At 34.2% G+C, this 20,219-nt stretch overlaps 2 protein-coding genes across 3 annotated transcripts; both read left to right on the top strand.

Moving 5' to 3' along the window:
* The first annotated feature begins 4,181 nt into the window (after positions 1-4,181).
* Positions 4,182-13,067, top strand: LOC103498928 (ABC transporter C family member 5). 2 transcript variants are annotated; one of them, XM_008461751.3, is made up of 12 exons: positions 4,182-5,147; positions 5,349-7,606; positions 7,739-8,059; positions 8,148-8,234; positions 8,629-9,324; positions 9,436-9,600; positions 9,953-10,247; positions 10,728-10,942; positions 11,375-11,680; positions 11,995-12,058; positions 12,149-12,388; positions 12,520-13,067. In XM_008461751.3, the coding sequence occupies exons 2-12, from the start codon at positions 5,495-5,497 to the stop codon at positions 12,609-12,611; spliced, it is 4,593 nt and encodes a 1,530-aa protein (XP_008459973.1). In that variant the 5' UTR covers positions 4,182-5,147; positions 5,349-5,494; the 3' UTR covers positions 12,612-13,067. The 2 variants fall into 2 exon arrangements, with proteins under 2 accessions (XP_008459973.1, XP_008459974.1); XM_008461752.3 differs by having other exon boundaries at positions 4,236-5,151.
* Positions 13,068-14,174: 1,107 nt separating this feature from the next.
* Positions 14,175-18,724, top strand: LOC103498927 (NADH dehydrogenase [ubiquinone] 1 alpha subcomplex subunit 9, mitochondrial). The gene is made up of 12 exons (XM_008461750.3): positions 14,175-14,482; positions 14,625-14,721; positions 15,693-15,757; positions 15,933-16,018; positions 16,142-16,226; positions 16,319-16,389; positions 16,731-16,862; positions 17,274-17,389; positions 17,518-17,641; positions 17,727-17,795; positions 18,164-18,284; positions 18,365-18,724. The coding sequence occupies exons 1-12, from the start codon at positions 14,380-14,382 to the stop codon at positions 18,502-18,504; spliced, it is 1,209 nt and encodes a 402-aa protein (XP_008459972.2). The 5' UTR covers positions 14,175-14,379; the 3' UTR covers positions 18,505-18,724.
* Positions 18,725-20,219: the final 1,495 nt, after the last annotated feature.

Below are 20,219 nucleotides of genomic sequence, written 5' to 3'. Positions count from 1 at the left end.
TTGTTACTATTGTCGTGTTGGAATGGATGAAAGTGAGTTTAGTACAACAGTAATTGATATACTATTTTATTTTACAGTTGGTACGTTCGAATTCCTCAATCTTCGACTGCAATATTAAAGAAACAAATTGGATTTTTGACCTCTAAGGAAAAAAGATCATGTCAATTATTGTTGAGCTAAACTTATTAAGAGGTAAGTATTTTCAAATTGGTAATGAGTCCAGTTAATTCCATTCTTGTAGGTTGATAAAGTTGATCGACGAAAAGTTTTATTCTTATTCTTGATTCTCATTTTATGCAATACGCAGAGTCTAGAAGAATGAAAATCGATACAAAAAATTAAAAAAAAAAAAGAAATTAACAACTCCTTTAATTCAAGGTTTAGTTGTACGTAACTGAGTTTAGCATGATGATTTTACTCATCCTCAATATCATAGGTTTGATTCTCTCCCTTACGTCTTAACACAATACCTAAAAGTTGTATGTAACTCATTGAATCGTTAGAAGCAAATAGTGAAAGTATTTTTTTAAAAAAAATTATATTTTATTTATTTATTCCCTTTTTAATATATAATTAAATTTAGTTTATGTTAATGTAACGTTGAAAAGTGTTGGGAAAGAATTTAAAAGCTCTAAGTAATTATCACTTATAAATACTATATATTGACATTAAGTTGAATTGTTTCCTTACTTTGTTTTTATATATATTTTCCTCTGAATAATTGTTTTGTTTGACAAATTCAGCCAAAATGGATAATCCTTTTAGGCTATTTGACATTTAGTTTTTCATATTTAGTAGCCTTATGCCTTTAATTAATTAATCTTAATTTTTATCATTTTAATTTCCTCTACCAAATCTTTTAATTTCTTTTATCAAGTTGGTATTTGTTTCTTTTAGTATTTCCATCATGGTATTGTTGATTTTCTCTCCTGTTCTATTCTTCAAGTTTGCTTTTTTTTTTTCTTGTTGATAAAGATTTATCGACTTGTAGCCATAATAAACTTGAAGCGATAGAAATTTAATTTTCTTAAAAAGAAAAAAAAAAGTTATGTATTTGATGTTGAACCATCACTTTCCTTTGTGTTTGCCATAGAAGAAAAACAAAATTAAAATAATTTAAATGTCTAAAATTATTGTCAAAAGTAATCTTAAACGTATTAGAATTTACTAAAAATATTTTTTTTTATATAATTGGTTTCTATGCACGTGATTAAAGATATGGTATATTTTCAATGTTCGTTGAGTTAGTGTTGTATTTTGATAACGTTCTAAATCAAAAATAATTTTTTTGATAAAATATTTATCCAAAACAATAAAATTGTATCTAAATCGTTTTTTTTTCTGTTAAGATGTTAAATTAAAGGTTTGCTTTTAATAAATATATTTAATTCTAAAAGAATACGTTATGATTTTTTTTTGTTATTAATTTGTTGTTAGTGCATAATTTTCATATTAACTAATTAATTATAAATAAATGATTGTGCATTTAACCGTTGGATAAAGATTTAGATTTTAGTTATGTATTATTGAAATTCATGGTTATCTATTAATTTATTTCAAACAAAATTGAATTCTTAATTAATTACTAAAAATGAAAGCTAACATTTTATTTTATTATTTCATAAAAAATCCCTTTTAGAAACTTTTTTGTTTAGTTTTAAACCTTAGATTAATTTTTTTAGAATATTAGTAGAAATTGGACATCAAATAAATTAAAGTTATAGATAAAACTATTTTTACAGGTAATAAAAAAATTAGTAGACTTTACTATATTCTTAAATAGTTTTGATTTTTTGTGTTATATTTAAAAATACTCTTCGATTTAAATCTTAACAATTGTTTTACGATAATTTGAAATTGATTTTTTTAATTATATAAATATATAAGAAAGTAATATACATTTTCTTAAAACTAGATTATATAATAAATGTACCAAACTTTAACAACATCCATTTTTCCTTAATGATTGGACATTTATCAATTTACCAAAATAATAACAACAATAATGATGATGATAATAAAAATAGACGTAATTAATGGAATTACTAGATGAAGATATTCTTTTAAAAAATGAAATATATTTTTTTTTCTTGATATAGAATACAATAAATGGAGCATATTTTACATCAATAATTGCTATCATGAATCAAAATATTACCTTATAGCCATCCCCACCCTTTAGATAGTAAAATTTTGAATCTAAAAATAAATTCCAATTAGATCTATTTTTTCAAATCTTGAAACTTATTTTTAGCATTAAATTATTAAACTTTATAACAAATGTGGCTTTTGATTTTGTCATTTCTATCAAGCTAAAGGCTACACATTCTTCTTTCACAATTATGCGGAGGTGTTAGCATTATATACATTGGGGTTACTTTTTGTACTTATAAATTTATATCAATTGAGATACGTTTGTGTCGAGGAAATTACAGTACAATTGATTATACAAAAGCAAATAAAACGTAGATACAAAATTTTGAGTGTCGTAATTGATAAATATATTAAAAAAATACACGTTGTTATATAGAGACTGCTTAGCATTTTTATACATAGCAAAATGGCCGATTTATTTAAAAATATAGTAAAAGAACAAAATCATTCCTTAGTTTATTATATATATTTTTTACTATATTTGTCAATAAGTCGGTCATTTTGACGCTAATATAGTATATTTTATAAAGGGATTTTTTCAAAAAATAGAAAAAACTTTAGAAACTATCTACACTAAACAGAACAAAACCACTAAAAGACAAATCTTTTTACTTCTCATTTTTCTATAAAGTGTAAATATTTTGTCAAATATTTTATTTTTGACAATTTCTTTTTTAAAAAATAACTTTGGACAATTGTTTTAAATAGTAAAACTATTGAAAACATTTATAAATATAACTTCAGTAAGGTGATATTTTACTATATATTTTAGTTCATTTTACTGTATTTAAAAACATTTATAATTACTGATCTAACACAAAAAAATTTGAACTTCTAAACTTACAAAAGTACATCCGTCGAATTGAAATGTTGATATTAATATAAAATCGTTCAATTGTTTGACATGACTTAAAAAGGAAGAGTGAATAGAAGGTAATACAAAAAGGTGAGCTTAATTGAGAATATAGTTTTGGTACATAAAATTGCAAGGGAAAAGGAAAACAAAAGAGAGAGAGAGAGATAGAGAGTTTGGTCATAATTTTGTTTAGGAATGTGAAAAGGAAGTAAGAAAGTGGAAAGGGACAATTTGAATGATATGTGGACCAAATGCCTATGCCTTTCCTAATTTCTTTAAATTAATCAAAACAATCAACTATGACTTGGACACACCTCAACTATACTTTTATTCATTATTATATACTATTATAATTCTCCTATTTTATTTATTTATTTATTTCATAATCTAAATCTAAATCTAATTCTTTGCTCTTTTCTATCAAAATATTCTTAACTTTTTTTTTAAAATTTAATTTTCAAAATAAAAAGCATATAATTGTTTGGGTGGAATGTATTCACTAAACACATATCATTGCAACTTTATGATAGCTTTCAAACCCATTCATTTCACCATAGAATGATAAAAAAAGTAATACACATACCAAAGAAAAAGTCAATTTTATACAAATAATAATAAATTAAGAGATCGAGTTTTGCAACTTTTAGAGACGAGATACTTAACAAATTTATTATTAGTTAAAAATAAACATTTGATTTTATACCGACGAATTAATTTTTGGAAGAACGTTGATTTGGTAAATGATTTATTAGACTTTATAAGTTAAAATATTTATTAGGTATAAAGTCAAGAAGTTTAAAATACTTTAAATTTTAATTTCATTTTAGTATCTACCTCGAATCTATATACTCTAAATAAATTTTAAATTTATTAGTTAAAAGTTAATTATAGTAAATTAGTCAAAGAGCTATTTCAAATAAAACAAAATGAACTAAAATAAATTTATCATGAATTGTGATAGACAAAAATGGATATATACTGTGATAGTTTATATTGATGTGTTACATGTATAAATATATAATGATATTTTGTTATATTTGTAGATAATATGATATGTGCATAGCTCTAACGGACGTAACTTATATAAAATTCGGTGCTATAAATTCGATTATTCCAATCCATACGTTAAAAAGAGAGCATGAAAAGCTTACCCCAGAAAGAAATAAAAAGAGGAGCATAGTGGAGATTGAGGATGGACCATAAATGTAATGCAAAACAAAATTAAAAGGGGGAGATGGAAAGGCAGCAAAAAAGGTTTATATAAATTATATTAGGAAAAGAAAAGATTGATAATGGCATCAGATTCAGAGTGAGAAATGTGATGGAATGGAAAATCCACCAATTTTGGTTCGTGGTGTGACGACCTATTAACCGACCCTAGCTAGCACGCACCCTCATCCTCATCTTCCCATTCTCATTTCTCATTTCTTAAATTTTCAATTCTCAAATGTGAAAGCGATTTTTACTTTTGAGGCAATTATGTTTGTTTTCTCTCTGTGATTCCTCCATTTTTTCTTTTTTCCCAACTGGGTACCTTTCTCTTCTCGCAGTCATCTTCTTTCCCGTGGCAGAGGCCACAACAACACATGTAAAGAGAAGAAGGAGGAGGAGATTACAGAACAGAACAAAACCCAAACTCAAACAATGTGCTTCAATAGAGACGAAATTTTGAGTGGAATTTTGTTCTAAGTAAAAATCTGGCTTGATTTTGAGTTTTCCCCAAATATCTCTCCTCTCTGTTCTGTTTTGCTTTCACTCTTTCTCTCGCTGGGTAGTTTGTTTTTGTATTAAACCCCAACCCCATTTCCTTAAATCCTTTCTTTTCCTCTTTCTAGTTTTTAATTATCGACGAGAGAACAAGAGAGAGTGCTTTCCTCCCCTCTCTCTCTTTTTCTCATTTCTTTCTACCCCCTTTTGCCTTTTTTCTTTATTTGTTTGGATCCTACTCATCGTCATCATCGTTTTTAATTAAATTCTCTCGTTTTGTGATTTGGTTGTTATACGTATTCCTTACCCCCCCCCTCTTGTTTCATCTCTGGATTCATAAGTGGCGAATTACTGGAGGGGTGGCTGGGATTTTTTTTTTGGGACTGGGTTCTTCGTCAGCAATCAACAGAGTTACGTCTCTCCAAGGCAGGTGGGTAAGTTTTATTTTGTACTTCCAGTGATGGGTCGTCTTCTGTTTTGATTTTTAATCTAGTCTTTTGTCCATTCCCCATTTCGCTACAGACAGAATCACAGTGTGTTGAGCGCAAAGCGTCGCTCTATTTCTCTGTCTTTCTTCGACTTTCGTGTTAACAAAAAAACCCATTTGTTGGTATGTGCTATGTGTCTGCAGGTTGTCTAAAGAAATAGTTATTAGGTGTCTACGAGAAAACCCAGATGGTGAAATGCTCATCTTCTTAACAGGGCTTTATTTCTCTCACTTAACTCGCCGCCGACTCACTGTTTTGAATCGCTTTCCTCATAAACATCTCACAATCAATGATGGGTGATGCCCATTTATTGAATACAATCCAAGCTTGGTCATCTGATGTACGATCGTCTAATACCTTGTCGGAAGCTTTTGGAACATTGCCAATTTTGGAGCTCGCATCAGTTTGCATAAATCTAGCACTTTTTATCCTATTCTTCTTTGTTGTCTTGGCGAAGAGGATATCTGCGTTTGTTGGTCGACTTGGCTTCGTTAAGGATGACGAATCTGGTTCAAATGCAAGTCCAATTCGGCGCAGCGCGGATGGTGAAATTCATGATGTTGACGTCGGGGCCAGTTTCAAAATGTCGGTTTCATGTTGTTTCTATGTGTTGTTTGTGCAAGTTTTGGTGTTAGGTTTCGATGTCATTAGTTCAATTAGAGAGTCTGTTAAAGGGAAGGAGGGTGAAGATTGGTCTGTTGTTTGCTGGCCGGCTGCTCAAGTTTTGTCTTGGTTTCTATTAAGTTCTTTGGCTCTGCATTGCAAATTCAAGGCTTTTGAGAAATTTCCATTATTGTTGAGAGTCTGGTGGTTATTGTCATTTGTTATTTGTCTGTGTGCTATCTATGTTGATGGAAGAGAATTGTTTCTACAAGGTCTGAATTACCTGAGCTCTCATGTTGTTGCAAATTTTGCTGTAACTCCTGCTTTAGCCTTCCTTTCTTTTATTGCTGTCAGGGGGGTTACTGGTATAAAAGTTTATAGGAACCCCGATCTTCAAGAGCCTTTGCTTCTTGAGGAAGAACCTGGGTGTCTCAAGGTTACCCCTTACAGCGAAGCCAGATTCTTTAGTTTAGTTACACTTTCTTGGCTGAACCCTCTTCTCTCAATTGGTGCGAAAAGACCACTTGAGCTGAAGGACATTCCCCTTCTTGCACCAAAAGATCGATCTAAGAACAATTATAAGATTTTGAACTCAAACTGGGAGAAATTGAAAGCGGACAATCCTTCAAAACAGCCTTCTCTTGCTTGGGCCATTTTGAAGTCCTTCTGGAAGGAGGCAGCTTGTAATGCCATCTTTGCTGGCCTGAATACTCTCGTTTCATATGTTGGCCCTTATATGATTAGCTACTTTGTTGATTACTTGGGAGGGAAAGAAACTTTCCCCCATGAAGGATACATTTTGGCTGGAACATTTTTCGTAGCAAAGCTTGTGGAGACTCTGACAGCCAGACAGTGGTATCTTGGGGTTGACATCTTGGGTATGCATGTGAGATCCGCTCTCACAGCATTAGTATATCGAAAAGGCCTTCGGCTTTCCAGCTCTGCTAAACAGAGTCATACCAGTGGAGAGATTGTGAACTACATGGCTGTTGATGTGCAAAGAGTTGGGGATTACTCATGGTATCTCCATGATGCTTGGATGCTCCCTATGCAAATCATTCTTGCTCTAGCTATTTTGTATAAGAACGTTGGAATTGCTTCTATTGCTACATTGATTGCCACCATCGTCTCCATTATTGTTACCATTCCAATAGCTAGAATACAAGAGGATTATCAAGACAAATTGATGGCTGCCAAGGATGATAGGATGAGAAAAACTTCTGAATGCCTAAGAAGCATGCGGATTCTGAAGCTGCAAGCTTGGGAAGTCAGGTATAAAGTGAAGTTGGAGGAGATGAGGGGCGTGGAGTTCAAGTGGCTTAGAAAAGCTCTTTATTCCCAAGCCTTCATTACTTTCATTTTCTGGAGTTCCCCAATATTTGTCTCTGTGGTTACTTTTGCCACCTGCATATTGTTGGGTGGTCAGCTTACTGCAGGCAGTGTTCTTTCGGCACTAGCCACTTTTAGAATCCTCCAAGAACCACTTAGGAATTTTCCTGACCTGGTGTCAATGATGGCTCAGACAAAAGTGTCTCTAGATCGTATTTCAGGACTTCTGCTGGAGGAAGAGTTGCGGGAAGATGCAACTATCATCCTACCTCGAGGCACACCAAATGCAGCTGTAGAGATCAAAGATGGCCTCTTCTCTTGGGACATTTCTTCTCCAAGGCCAACTTTATCAGGAATACAAGTGAGAGTGGAGAAAGGGATGCGTGTTGCTGTTTGCGGTGTTGTTGGTTCTGGGAAATCAAGCTTCCTATCTTGCATCCTTGGGGAGATTCCAAAAATCATGGGGGAAGTAAGTCTTCCAGAGTTTCACTTTTAATTTCATATTTCTATGTAAAAATTTTCACCTGCTCTATCCCATGTTCCCTTTTTGATTTGGAGATGTTACTAGTTTCTTGAGTACTTCACCTTTTTCTTTGCCCAGGTAAGATTATGTGGTACTTCTGCATATGTGCCTCAATCACCTTGGATACAATCCGGAAACATAGAAGAAAATATTCTTTTTGGAAGTCCTCTGGACAAACCAAAGTACAAGAATGCTATTCATGCTTGTTCACTGAAGAAGGATTTGGAGAATCTCCCACATGGAGATCAAACGATAATTGGCGATAGAGGAATAAACCTTAGTGGAGGTCAAAAGCAACGTGTTCAGCTTGCCAGGGCACTATATCAAGATGCGGATATTTATTTACTTGATGACCCATTCAGTGCTGTTGATATACACACTGCCTTAGACTTGTTTAAGGTAATAATGTGTTATTAATTATGACATTCCGCGTTTGTTCTTGGGTTTTTGATAGTACGGTTACTTATAAGGGCAACATGTCTTGCAGGAATACATAATGACGGCACTAGCAGACAAAACTGTCATTTTTGTAACACATCAAGTTGAATTTTTGCCCTCTGTTGATTTGATATTGGTATGGACTGTTCATAATATTTTATGCAATTGTTGTTATGGAGGGTGCTCTGGAGTTTCTTGGACATATTTTTGAAGTTTTATCTGTCGCCAGTCTATATTTTATGCAATTGTTGTTATGGGGTAGTATGAAGTTGAAAACATATGTTTGAAGGACCTTCCTTGAACTTTGGGAATTGATATGCCCAAGCTTTGAATTGTGATGGAAAAGTAGCAGAGATAAATCATTGAACTGAAGTTGCCATTGGTGGGGTTTTTTCCTTGTAGACGGTTGTAGAGTGATGTATAGTGCACTATTATTCACATTTCAACTCAATTCCAGTATGATCTTATATTCATGCCATTGTGATGATATTAAAATTACCTTTCTCTCAGCCATTCCTTTTCCATCTCAGGTTATCAAAGAAGGCCGCATTATTCAGGCAGGAAAATATGATGATCTTTTACAAGCAGGAACTGACTTCAACACGTTGGTAACTGCTCATCACGAAGCTATTGAAGCTATGGATATTCCCAACCATTCATCTGAAGATTCTGATGAAGCTATGTCTGCAGATGAATCTCCTAATCTTAGTAAAAAGTGTGATCTTGTTGGAAATAACATTGCAAATTTACCCAAGGAAGTGCAAGAATGTATATCTGCAGCAGAGCAAAAGGCAATTAAGGAGAAAAAGAAGGCAAAACGTTCTAGGAAAAGACAGCTTGTACAGGAAGAGGAAAGGGTAAGAGGCCGGGTCAGCATGAAGGTCTACTTGTCATACATGGCTGCAGCGTATAAAGGCTTTTTAATTCCTCTTATAATTGTCGCACAAGCATTATTTCAATTCCTACAGATTGCTAGCAACTGGTGGATGGCATGGGCAAATCCCCAAACTGAAGGGGACCAACCTAAAGTGACTCCCATGATCCTCCTTGTGGTCTACATGGGCCTTGCTTTTGGGAGTTCTTGGTTTGTATTCGTTAGGGCAATACTAGTTGCTATGTTTGGTCTTGCAGCTGCACAAAAATTGTTTGTCAAGATGCTTACATCCATTTTTCGTGCACCCATGTCATTCTTTGACTCAACGCCGGCAGGACGGATCTTGAATCGTGTAAGTTTCTCTTTCTAAGAAGCAGATGCTCAATCAAGTTATTCATGTTATTCATAAGGATATTTTTTTTTTCTTTCAACTTTGAATTATTTTATACTTTTGGCCTTATAGGTATCCATTGATCAAAGTGTTGTGGATCTTGATATTCCTTTTCGACTTGGTGGGTTTGCTTCAACAACAATTCAACTTATTGGCATAGTTGGTGTTATGACAGAAGTTACCTGGCAAGTCTTGCTTTTAGTCATTCCCATGGCTATTGTTTGTTTGTGGATGCAGGTGAGTACTGGTTACAAGTTCCTTCTTTTGATGTTTCCCTCATAATGCTCATAACAAAACAAAATTAATTTTCCTATGGCTTTTACTTTGTCATACTCTATCTCTTTGCTTCAAAATTTTATAAAATGGAATATATATTCATGACTTATTGGGAAAGCACGAAAATTTGGAATGTCTGAGGTTACAAAAGGGCTATCGAGTTAGCAATAATGCAGATGGAGTGACTACAAAATTTCCTCTAATAACTCATCACCCGGTCTTCTAGTTTTTATATAACAAGTTCCGTTCTTTCCATATTTTGATTAATGGTATTGAGGGCGTGTGACCTTATTAAGAACATTTTACAATGCAGAAATACTACATGGCGTCATCAAGGGAGCTTGTTCGCATTGTCAGCATTCAGAAATCTCCGGTTATTAATCTTTTTGGTGAGTCAATTGCTGGAGCAGCTACAATACGAGGTTTTGGACAGGAGAAACGGTTTATGAAGAGAAACCTTTATCTTCTTGATTGTTACTCTCGCCCATTCTTCTGCAGTCTTGCTGCTATTGAGTGGCTTTGTCTTCGCATGGAATTGCTCTCCACCTTTGTCTTTGCTTTCTGTATGGTTTTGCTAGTCAGCTTCCCGCATGGAAGTATCGATCCAAGTACGTCACATATTCTCTTCTAGATTCATTGCTTTTAGGTATGTTGGGTCTTTTTATATTCTATGTAGTCTTTGGTCGTGGTCCTGCAAAATAATGATTTTAAGATGCCCCAAGTTTACTATTTTGTTTTCTTCTTCAAGATTATCATGTGGACCTTCAATCTTGACCATGTAAAATTGCAAATGTTTTTTTTTTTAATAATTAATTAATTATTTTAAAAAAATAAATTTGAATACAAATTGGGTGTGGGGGAATTGAACCCAAGACTTCTTAGCCTTCGGGTACAAATTTTTAATGTTGGTCACAGCTCTTGTTGGTGTAAAATTGTAAATGGTTATTAGAAGACTGTCAGATTTCTTTAAATTACATTTCTCTCGATGAACTGTAACCAACATTAAAAATTGTTTAGTGCTGCAGATTTAAAAGGATACTGCCTTGTCAAAATTTATCAACCGTTGGTTTTTTGTTTGTACTTTGTAGGTATGGCTGGCCTTGCGGTAACATATGGTCTGAATCTGAATGCTCGCCTGTCGCGGTGGATACTTAGCTTTTGCAAGCTTGAAAACAAAATTATATCTATTGAAAGGATCTATCAATATAGCCAAATTCCTAGTGAGGCACCAATACTTATTGAGGACTCTCGTCCTCCTTCCACGTGGCCTGAGAATGGAACAATTGAGCTTACTGAACTAAAGGTAGTGATTGACCTACGGTATTGTTGTTCTTTTGTGTGAGTTTAAGTGTGGTATTCTTAAGGTTCAAGACTTCATGTCATTATTATCCTAAGTGCCAAATTCCTATTTTTCTATTTGCTTAGTTATTGTTCTTCATTGCATTTCCATGTTTCCTTTGCACCATCCTATTCCTGGGTTATCACATTATCTCAATAACTAAGAGGTCATGGGTTCAATCCATCATGTTTATCTGTCTAGGAATTGATTTTTTATGAGTATTCTTGACATCTAAATATTCTAGGGTCATGTGGGTTGTCCCGTGAGATTAGTAGAGGTGCGCGTAAGTTGGCCCGAACACTCGCAAATATATGTAAAAAAGGTGTTTCATTGATGATCAAATACAACTATGAGTTGCTTTCTATTTTACAAATTTCTCTCATTTTCTTGTTCAAGGTCCGATACAAGGAGAATCTTCCTTTGGTGCTTCGTGGTGTAACTTGCTGCTTTCCCGGTGGAAAGAAGATTGGGATTGTTGGTAGGACTGGTAGTGGTAAATCTACTTTGATTCAGGCACTATTTCGATTGGTTGAACCATCAAGCGGAAGGATAGTTATCGACAATATTGATATATCTACGATTGGCCTTCATGACCTCCGTAGCCGTCTCAGTATCATACCTCAGGATCCCACTTTATTTGAAGGCACGATTAGGGGCAATCTTGATCCCCTTGAAGAGCATTCTGATCATGAAATTTGGGAGGTTTGATTGACATCTCTGTCAAATTACCACTGCACTGTTTTTTCTTCCAAAACTATAGTAGTACTTCTGTTTGTCACTGAAAGATCAAAACAAGTTCTCCACTTTATCATTTAAAATAATAGATTGGTGATCAAAGGGAGCAAAAAATGAAAAACCGAAGTATAAGGCGGCATCAATATCCATTAGTGAGCAGATACTAGTAGTAATGTGTCTTTGTGGTCTTTCTGAAAAGTCACTCTGTACCTGTTTAACGTTTACTTTTTATCTGTAGTATGAAATGGGGGTTTCCTGATTTGTTTTTAACATTTTTTCAGGCACTGGATAAATCGCAACTAGGACAGATGATCCGTGAAAAGGAGCAAAAACTCGATACACCAGGTATTTAACCAGCAGATACAGAACCTTTCCTGTTCTCTTTTGTTTGCGTGTTTGGTTGCTCATAGTATCCTCTTTACAATTAACTTGCAGTGCTTGAAAATGGAGATAACTGGAGTGTAGGGCAGAGGCAACTCGTAGCATTGGGTCGTGCACTATTGAGACAAGCCAGAATACTTGTTCTTGATGAAGCCACCGCATCTGTCGACATGGCAACAGATAATCTTATCCAGAAGGTTATTAGAACAGAGTTCAGAGACTGCACCGTATGCACAATTGCACATAGAATTCCGACCGTAGTTGACAGTGATATGGTTTTGGTACTAAGCGACGGTGAGTACTGCTTGTAACTGAAAGCCAAAATGTAGACTTTAAATTAGTTTGAACAGACCAAGGAACAATCTCCCATTTCACATGTTTAGTTAGTCAATCAGCTGAGATCTATATTTGGATGTGATCTGCAGGTAGAATTGCAGAGTTTGATACCCCGGCACGACTATTAGAGGATAAGTCATCCATGTTCCTCAAATTAGTGACGGAGTATTCCACGAGATAAAATGGGCAGACCAGACGTTTTTGTTGAGATGGGATGCCAGAAAACGACGTCTGTCTCAGCAGATGCACGAGGTTGAAGGGGGCGCCATAAAGATTACTGCTCGATGAGCTGCATCTGCATTCGGCAACACCAGCAAAATGAAGGATTGAATAATAATAAAGAGAGAGGAAAAGGGGGCAGCATGGGTGAGTGAAGAAAAGGTGTAAATTCAAAGTGAGGTTCTTGTTTTATGGAATGAACGATTCATGGTTTAGGGGAATTAGGATGAAGAATAAATCAAACCCATGTATGCCAAAACAATAATTAACACGAAAGAAAATGAGAGCGGCCATGGTTTTTCCGGTAATGTAATGGTTGGTTTAGATAGGGGCTAATTTGTAGAGTTGAGTTAGCCAAATGTTCATTTCTCAGGTTCTAGTAAAGCAAAATAACAGTGCTTCAGATTTTGGTATTGAACTTTCCTTTTTCCCTTTTCTTAAAAGAAAGAAGAAAAAAGCTTTTGAAATTGCTTTGCATTTCCCCCTCTTTTTTCCTTAAGTTTTCTCTCCTCTATGTTTTCACTGATTTTGTTCAGTTTACAGTGTCAACATGTAGAGGAGGAATCAAATTTTCAATAGTCTGTTTAAATAGTTGATTTAGGTTCAGATTGACAATTTTGTTTCCGGTCTTACCTTGAGCTTTGGATGGATGGATGAGGAGTTGGACATATTCTTCATTAGGGTGAACCTCGTTGGTTATTTTCATGTGGCACATTGAGTGGATGTCATGTAATCACCTCTCCTAGATGTCTTGTAATCACTTACTCACTAGTACTATTTGAATGATCAGGAAAATTTGAAACAATCTTTTATGTGAAGGATTTGATTATTATTTGGTACACGAGACTTGTCTATTGTTTAATATACGATCGTTTATATTTGGTCTTTTAGATTTAGACGATTTTTTTTTAAGATTTAATACACGATCGCAGCGATCGGCTAAAAGATTTTTTGTACTGGATTATTTAGATTTGAGATTTGGCTATCTAAATCGTCGTTTTTTTTCTATTTTTTTATATTTAGTACACGATCTTGAACAAACAAATAAAAGGTTTGAAAAAATAGATCACGTTACTATCGCTTTGTTATATTTAAAAAATGGCTATAAAAGGTTTGAAATTTTTTTCCAAGTTTTACTCTATTCTTCGTTATTATTAATTTTTGAAATTTAGTGGTAACAAAAGTCAAACGTTAAAAACTATACTATTTCAAACCTAGAGATAAAATGAAATCTAATCAAGATTTAAATACTAAAAAAGCAACAACTAATGAAAAAAAGCAAGAGGTCTTGAGTTTAAATTTTTCTTCCCTTCTTTTAATTACGATACATCTCCAAAGAAAAAACTCAGAGATTGATTAAAATTTTATGTTTTCGTAACTTAATTGATTTTTTAATACCTTCACTCAATCCCCCACTTCAATGTAATGGATTCGACTCCCGACGCCCTCTTTCATTTAATCTTTTTTTCATTGCCTATAAAAGAAGACCCTAACTTCATCTTTTTCCTATGGTGGAAGGGTAAAAGTTGGAATATAAATTTGGGCTTATTTGGGCTAAATTCATAAATGTGGGCTAAATTGAGGCCCATTTGGAAGAAAAAGAAACCCAAAATCCAATAATGGGAAAGAAGCTGTTCATCAAAACTCTTCGCCTCGTTAATTAAAGCGCTTCCCTCTCTCTCTTTCCCTCTCTCCCACCGTTGCTCACTCCGATCCGATTCCGATCAAAGATGCAGGCCCTTTCGAGGCGTCTAGTGCAGCAGCAGCAGCAGAGTCTCAGCTCTTCTTCCTCAATTTCTTCTATCAAGTTCATATACCCTCTTTCTCATCACTGTAATTACTTCTCTCTTCCTTGTGTGCTTCCATTTTCACATCGATTTCGTCCATTTCTAACGTCTTGAACATCTTTTTTTTTTTTTTTTATATATATATATATATATATATATATATATTTTTTTTAATTTTCTTTTTGCAGATTGTGGGGCTGATCGTCCACGATATGATTCCACTTTGGCTACGAGGGGTGTCGGGCACCTTGTCCGTAAGGGCACTGGTGGGAGATCGTCTGTTAGGTAACCTAGCCCTAGCTTTTTCGTGTTTGGATTCTTCTATTTAATTGTTGGCTTGATGTTGTAGATGTAATGCTGGGTTTGAGTGCTTTGAAATGTTGAGGGAAATTTAAGAAATTTAATGGGATGAAGATGAACAGTGGTACTTCAAGCCTCAAATTGAATTAAAATTATTTTAAACATCCTAAATTGGTATGACTAAGTATTGCTAAACATGATAGTCATATAAAAGCGCAAAAGAAAAGAAAAATCACCCCTCTACTAGGATTGGTTTATTCTATGGATTTTTGCCTTCAGTGTTCTTGAAGTCACAATAATAAAAGTAGTAATAGTTGCAGTCACAACTCAAACCTTTATATGTTTTTTAAGATTGTGGTAAATATTGTTTTGATCATTAGACAAGACATAGAGATTTTAAGTCTCTGGGCCTTTTCACGAAGCCATAAGCCTCTTATGGTTCAGCAAAGGCATACTCAAGGCTAGAAGTTAAAAAAGCCTTGCCTTGAGATGTAATTCTGAATACCTTTTTAAAACATTTGGTACTTCAAATTTATAAGTTTATTAGTGGAAAATATAATCTTTCAGTCTCTTTTTTAGCTGAAATACTTATACCTTTTTTCCCCATTGTCATTGATTTCTTAATTCATATGCAGAGGAAAGGACTAATTAGATATACTTTGTTTTATTGAGTAATCTAAAAGATGTGGCACTACCCACTATGAACATTTTGACGTCATTCCAGCTTTTATGGGATATTGAAGCAGGCAATTTTAATCTGAGCTGGTTTCTCTGTCGCTGTCAGATAATCCTTGTTTGTGCTTATGTGTTCTCTTTCAAGCATGCACATTAGGATTCTCAGGCAGATCAGATCATTGATATTTAATTCAATTTGTGGATTTAGTTTGTAGTGAATACACTAAATTCTGTCTCTGGTTTCTCTGATCTTACTGTTTTATTACAAAATTGTTTTGCAGTGGGATTGTTGCTACTGTCTTCGGAGCTACTGGATTCCTTGGCCGATATGTTGTACAGCAACTAGGTAATAGGTGAACATAAATGGTACTAGCATTCGACTTTCTTTTTGCTTAGATATGTAATTTATTACGTTTCTCTATACCTTCTACTACTAGTGGGTTTTGGCAGCTTTGGCTCTATTCTTGATTTTTATATCAATTTTATGCTAAGCATGATTTTGGAAATGAATTGTGTTTCAGCTAAAATGGGTTCCCAAGTGTTAGTCCCTTTTCGGGGTTCTGAAGATTCACCTCGACATCTTAAAATAATGGGAGATCTGGGACAGGTAGAGAAGTATATGACGTTTTGATTCCATGGATGATAGTACTATTTCTTTTTTCCATGTGTTGCTGAATGCTGTCTTTGCCCCCTCACTGTTAATTCAATCACCTTAATTTCCCCCCTTCAGATAGTACCGATGAAATACAATCCAAGAGATGAAAGTTCAGTAAAAGCTGTAATGGCAAAGGCTAATGTGGTCCTTAATCTTATTGGTATGGGCTTCTCATTCTTCTTCCTTCCTGTGAAATATTTGAATCTTTTATTTTAGCATTTCAAGATAATAATTGATCATATTTGTTGACAGGAAGAGAGTATGAAACAAGAAACTACAGCTTCGAGGAAGTAAATCATTCCATGGCAGAACAACTTGCCACGGTATGCATCTGATCCCATGCGACTCAATTTTACCTGATATATTGCTCAAACCATGTTCTATTATGCAAATAGATTATAAATAATTGTGTGGCAGACATTTATGTGTTGGTAGAAGCATTTTCAAAGTGCTTGCAAATTTGATAGAAGCATTTTTCACATCGATAGAGTCTTCCCTAGTCCCTCTACCATCTGAATATGAATTATTAAAGTCAAGATAACGGGAAGGGGTAGAGTACTTTTATATATTATTCATTTATTTATTTTTAACTAATGATGTTCATTCTTTTTTCTTTTCGAGTCTGATGTAGATTAGATGTTTTCCCTCCTTTTAAATATTGTAGATTGCCAAAGAACATGGTGGTATCTTGAGATTTATACAAGTTTCCTGCCTGGGTGCATCTTCATCATCTCCATCCAGATTTCTAAGATCTAAAGCTGCTGGCGAGGAATCTGTTTTAAAGGCATTCCCTGAGGTAAGCAGTTATAATTTGTTTCCTGATTTTGAGTTTATAACACCACATGAAGTTACGTTGGCAGTTCCATACCATTAGAGAATGCTACAAGTCTTCTATTTTCTATAACTATTCATTTATCATGTTTTCATCTTGTATTCTTATGGGAGTACTCTTTCATTAAGGTTGAGTTGAGGTGAAGCCGTGTTCAAGATTAGACTGTATGGATAAAAAGCATGCTAAATTGAAATTCTTAAGTCAAATTTGCAATTTACTATTTCAAACTTCAATTCATATTTGAAACTTATTTTTCATAAATTAGTGGATATATTTTTAATGTTGTAGATTTTTAGTATAATTGTAATTGCAACTTTTCTCCAATTATTTAGGGGTTATTGTCAGAACTAACATTTCAAAGATGTGCTTTTACAGGCTACAATTCTGAGACCTGCAACTATGATTGGTACAGAGGACCGTATTATGAATCCATGGGCACATTTTGCTAAAAAATATGGCTTCATTCCACTTTTTGGAGATGGATCTACAAAGTATGTATTTCATATCTGATATTGTATGGATCAAAATCACATTTTGCGGGCATTGAATAGTTCAAATATTGTTGAGCTTATAAATTATTTTCTTATAGTTACCCTAACCACCAGTGCAATCTTTGCAGAATCCAACCTGTGTATGTTGTTGATGTTGCCGCTGGAATTGTTTCAGCGTTGAAAGATGATGGCACCAGCATTGGAAAAGTTTATGAACTAGGTGGTCCAGAGATCTATACGGTGCATGATTTGGTATGTTATGTTTTTTTTAACATTCGGCCCCCTGTCCAAGAAAAAAGAAAAGAAATTTCATTATAAAGCTTCATGTTCTATGCAGGCAGAGCTTATGTATGACATGATCCGTGAATGGCCTCGCTACCTGAAAGTCCCTTTCCCTATTGCAAAGGTAAAAACGGTGGAAGTTGATGATATGCAATGTTGTATCTATATGCTTTCCCTCAAGTCCTTTAATAGATTGGCCACTATATTTCTTCTCTTATTGTGTTGCTATCATGCAAAAACTATTCACATCTTTTATCTTGTTGGTCCTTATATTGTTACTTTCTGTTGCCTTTCCCCCCACTCATTGCATAAGAAATTCAGACCATGATAGATGATTTTTTTTAGTGATGGTATACATTTAGGAAAGTATAAGTTGCTCTCCTTGCTGGCCTTTGTTGGATGCAATTGCAGATCAAGCGAAGCTTTCTTTTTAGATATTGTTGAACCTGTTTGATTTTGTTTTATAAGACTAAAGCTGCTGTTTGGCCTCAGGCAATTGCTACCCCACGAGAAATATTACTTAACAAAGTCCCGTTTCCATTACCAACGCCATCCATTTTCAATCTGGATCAGATCCTAGCCCTAACACAAGATACAGTTGTTTCTGAAAAAGGTAAGCACCTCAATTCTTTTCCCCTTCCAACAAGTCAAGTTGTCGTCTAATACTCTTTGATCTTGCTATTGGATTTGCAGCATTGACTTTCAATGATCTTGGGATCATACCACACAAGTTGAAGGGATATCCTATTGAGTTTCTTATATCGTACCGTAAAGGTGGCCCGCAATTCGGTTCGACAGTCAGTGAAAAAGTCTCTCCTGATTCTTTTCCATAGGCTTCATTTGAATTTTTTCTGAAGCCCCCGGATATTTTGTATTAACTTAGTTGAAAAGCTTTGCGAATGGCCTGGTTTATGTCTCCATTTGTTAAAATAAAATGGAGAATGTTTCGAGTTCAACCCTCGTGTATTCTTATCTTCTTCATTCATGGTTTAGTAGAATGCACAGTATATTTGGTGTTGTAATTAATAAAGGCTGGAATGCTTGGTTACAGCATACTATGGTCTTAAAATGTGTTTTTTTTTTTTCAGGAAAAAGAAAGGGGTACAAATTTTATTTATTTTGTCATGTTTGAGCAAATTTGTTGGGTGCAGATGTGGTTGTTGGAACATTTTATAGGACTTTTCGGATGGTACTCCGAATTGCAAAGTGAAATCTAACACATCAACTACAGTTAAACTATGTTCACTTTAGTTGCTAAATCGTTTATTTAACGATCAATATAAAGTAAAATGAAAACTAACCTTTTAATACGAGGATATAGATGTTAACGATCAATATTTATTTTGTGATGTACGGAGGACCAGGTTAAGTCCTCACTCAGTAGTTTGATAATTGTGATCATGCTATTTCACTGTGACCCCTCCTGTGAATACGAGGATATAGATGTAGATGCAAGCCATTTAATTAAAAAAATTGCATTGTATTTTAAAATTGTGACAAAGTTACACTAAAAAGATCGTAGGGAAATGGCTTCTGCAAGGTCTAGTGGCACAAACGCAAGAAAAATGAAAATTGTGATAATTTAACTAATCGGACAAGGATAAACTACAGGTAAAATTGAATTTCAAAAACTACCTTTATACTTATTTAAACACATTAAAAGTTGCATAGATGGCTTGAATGTGAAGGTTATAGGTTGCTTTTGAAGCTAAAAAGTGAGGAACATAGAAATGAAAACCTATTGCACAAGGAAGGAAGCAAAGATGAGATTAACTTTAGTAGCAGGAGGATCATGATCCTACATCAACTATGAAGACGATGTCATAGAGTTTTGGTAATAGAAGTGAAGGAAAGATGGAAGCGAGAGGCGAGGACGAGGCACCCGAGCGATTGAGGTTGGAAGGTGGAAACATGGGAGCGTCAATGTCAGTCAGCCATGGAGGTGAATGTAAATTACCCAACTGTTGTTGCATAAACATTTATGTGAACAGCAACATTCAAGGTGTGAACAATTCAACATTGAATGGGGGCGAGGTCAAAATGGGAAGTCCAGGAGTTTTCTTCGTGTTTGGAGGTATGGAACCAAAACTACATCAAAATAAAACCTCATCACTACATCAATTTCCCAAGCAATGGCAATGGGGTTTAATGCTTCTTGTTCTTGTTCTTCTTCTTCTTCTTCTACCACTCCTTTTTATGTTACTTCTAGAAATGAAAATGCTTCATTCTTAAGACTCTCTAATGGGGATTTGCAGTTTTATATCATGGGTTCGTATGTGATATGTTCACTGTCTTTGGTGTTTTATGTCTTTTGTAGTACTTTTAGAAGTTTTTGAATGCCCACCTTTCAATTTGATTGTTTTATTCTGATTTTTATGTACTTTCTTACATGGCTCTTGGTACTTTCATTTGATTCAATTTAGTTCATAGTTTTGTTTTCTTCTTTCTTTTCACTGCCAATTCTTAAAAATCTCAAGGTATAAATTGATTATGATAGGTTAGATTCTCACATTTACTATTTTAGATATTTCTATTTGGTTTACAAGTA

The sequence above is a fragment of the Cucumis melo genome, chromosome 11 (genome assembly GCF_025177605.1).
Source record: "Cucumis melo cultivar AY chromosome 11, USDA_Cmelo_AY_1.0, whole genome shotgun sequence".
NCBI classification, from domain to species: domain Eukaryota; kingdom Viridiplantae; phylum Streptophyta; class Magnoliopsida; order Cucurbitales; family Cucurbitaceae; genus Cucumis; species Cucumis melo.
This window is presented reverse-complemented; position numbering and strand designations above follow the sequence as displayed.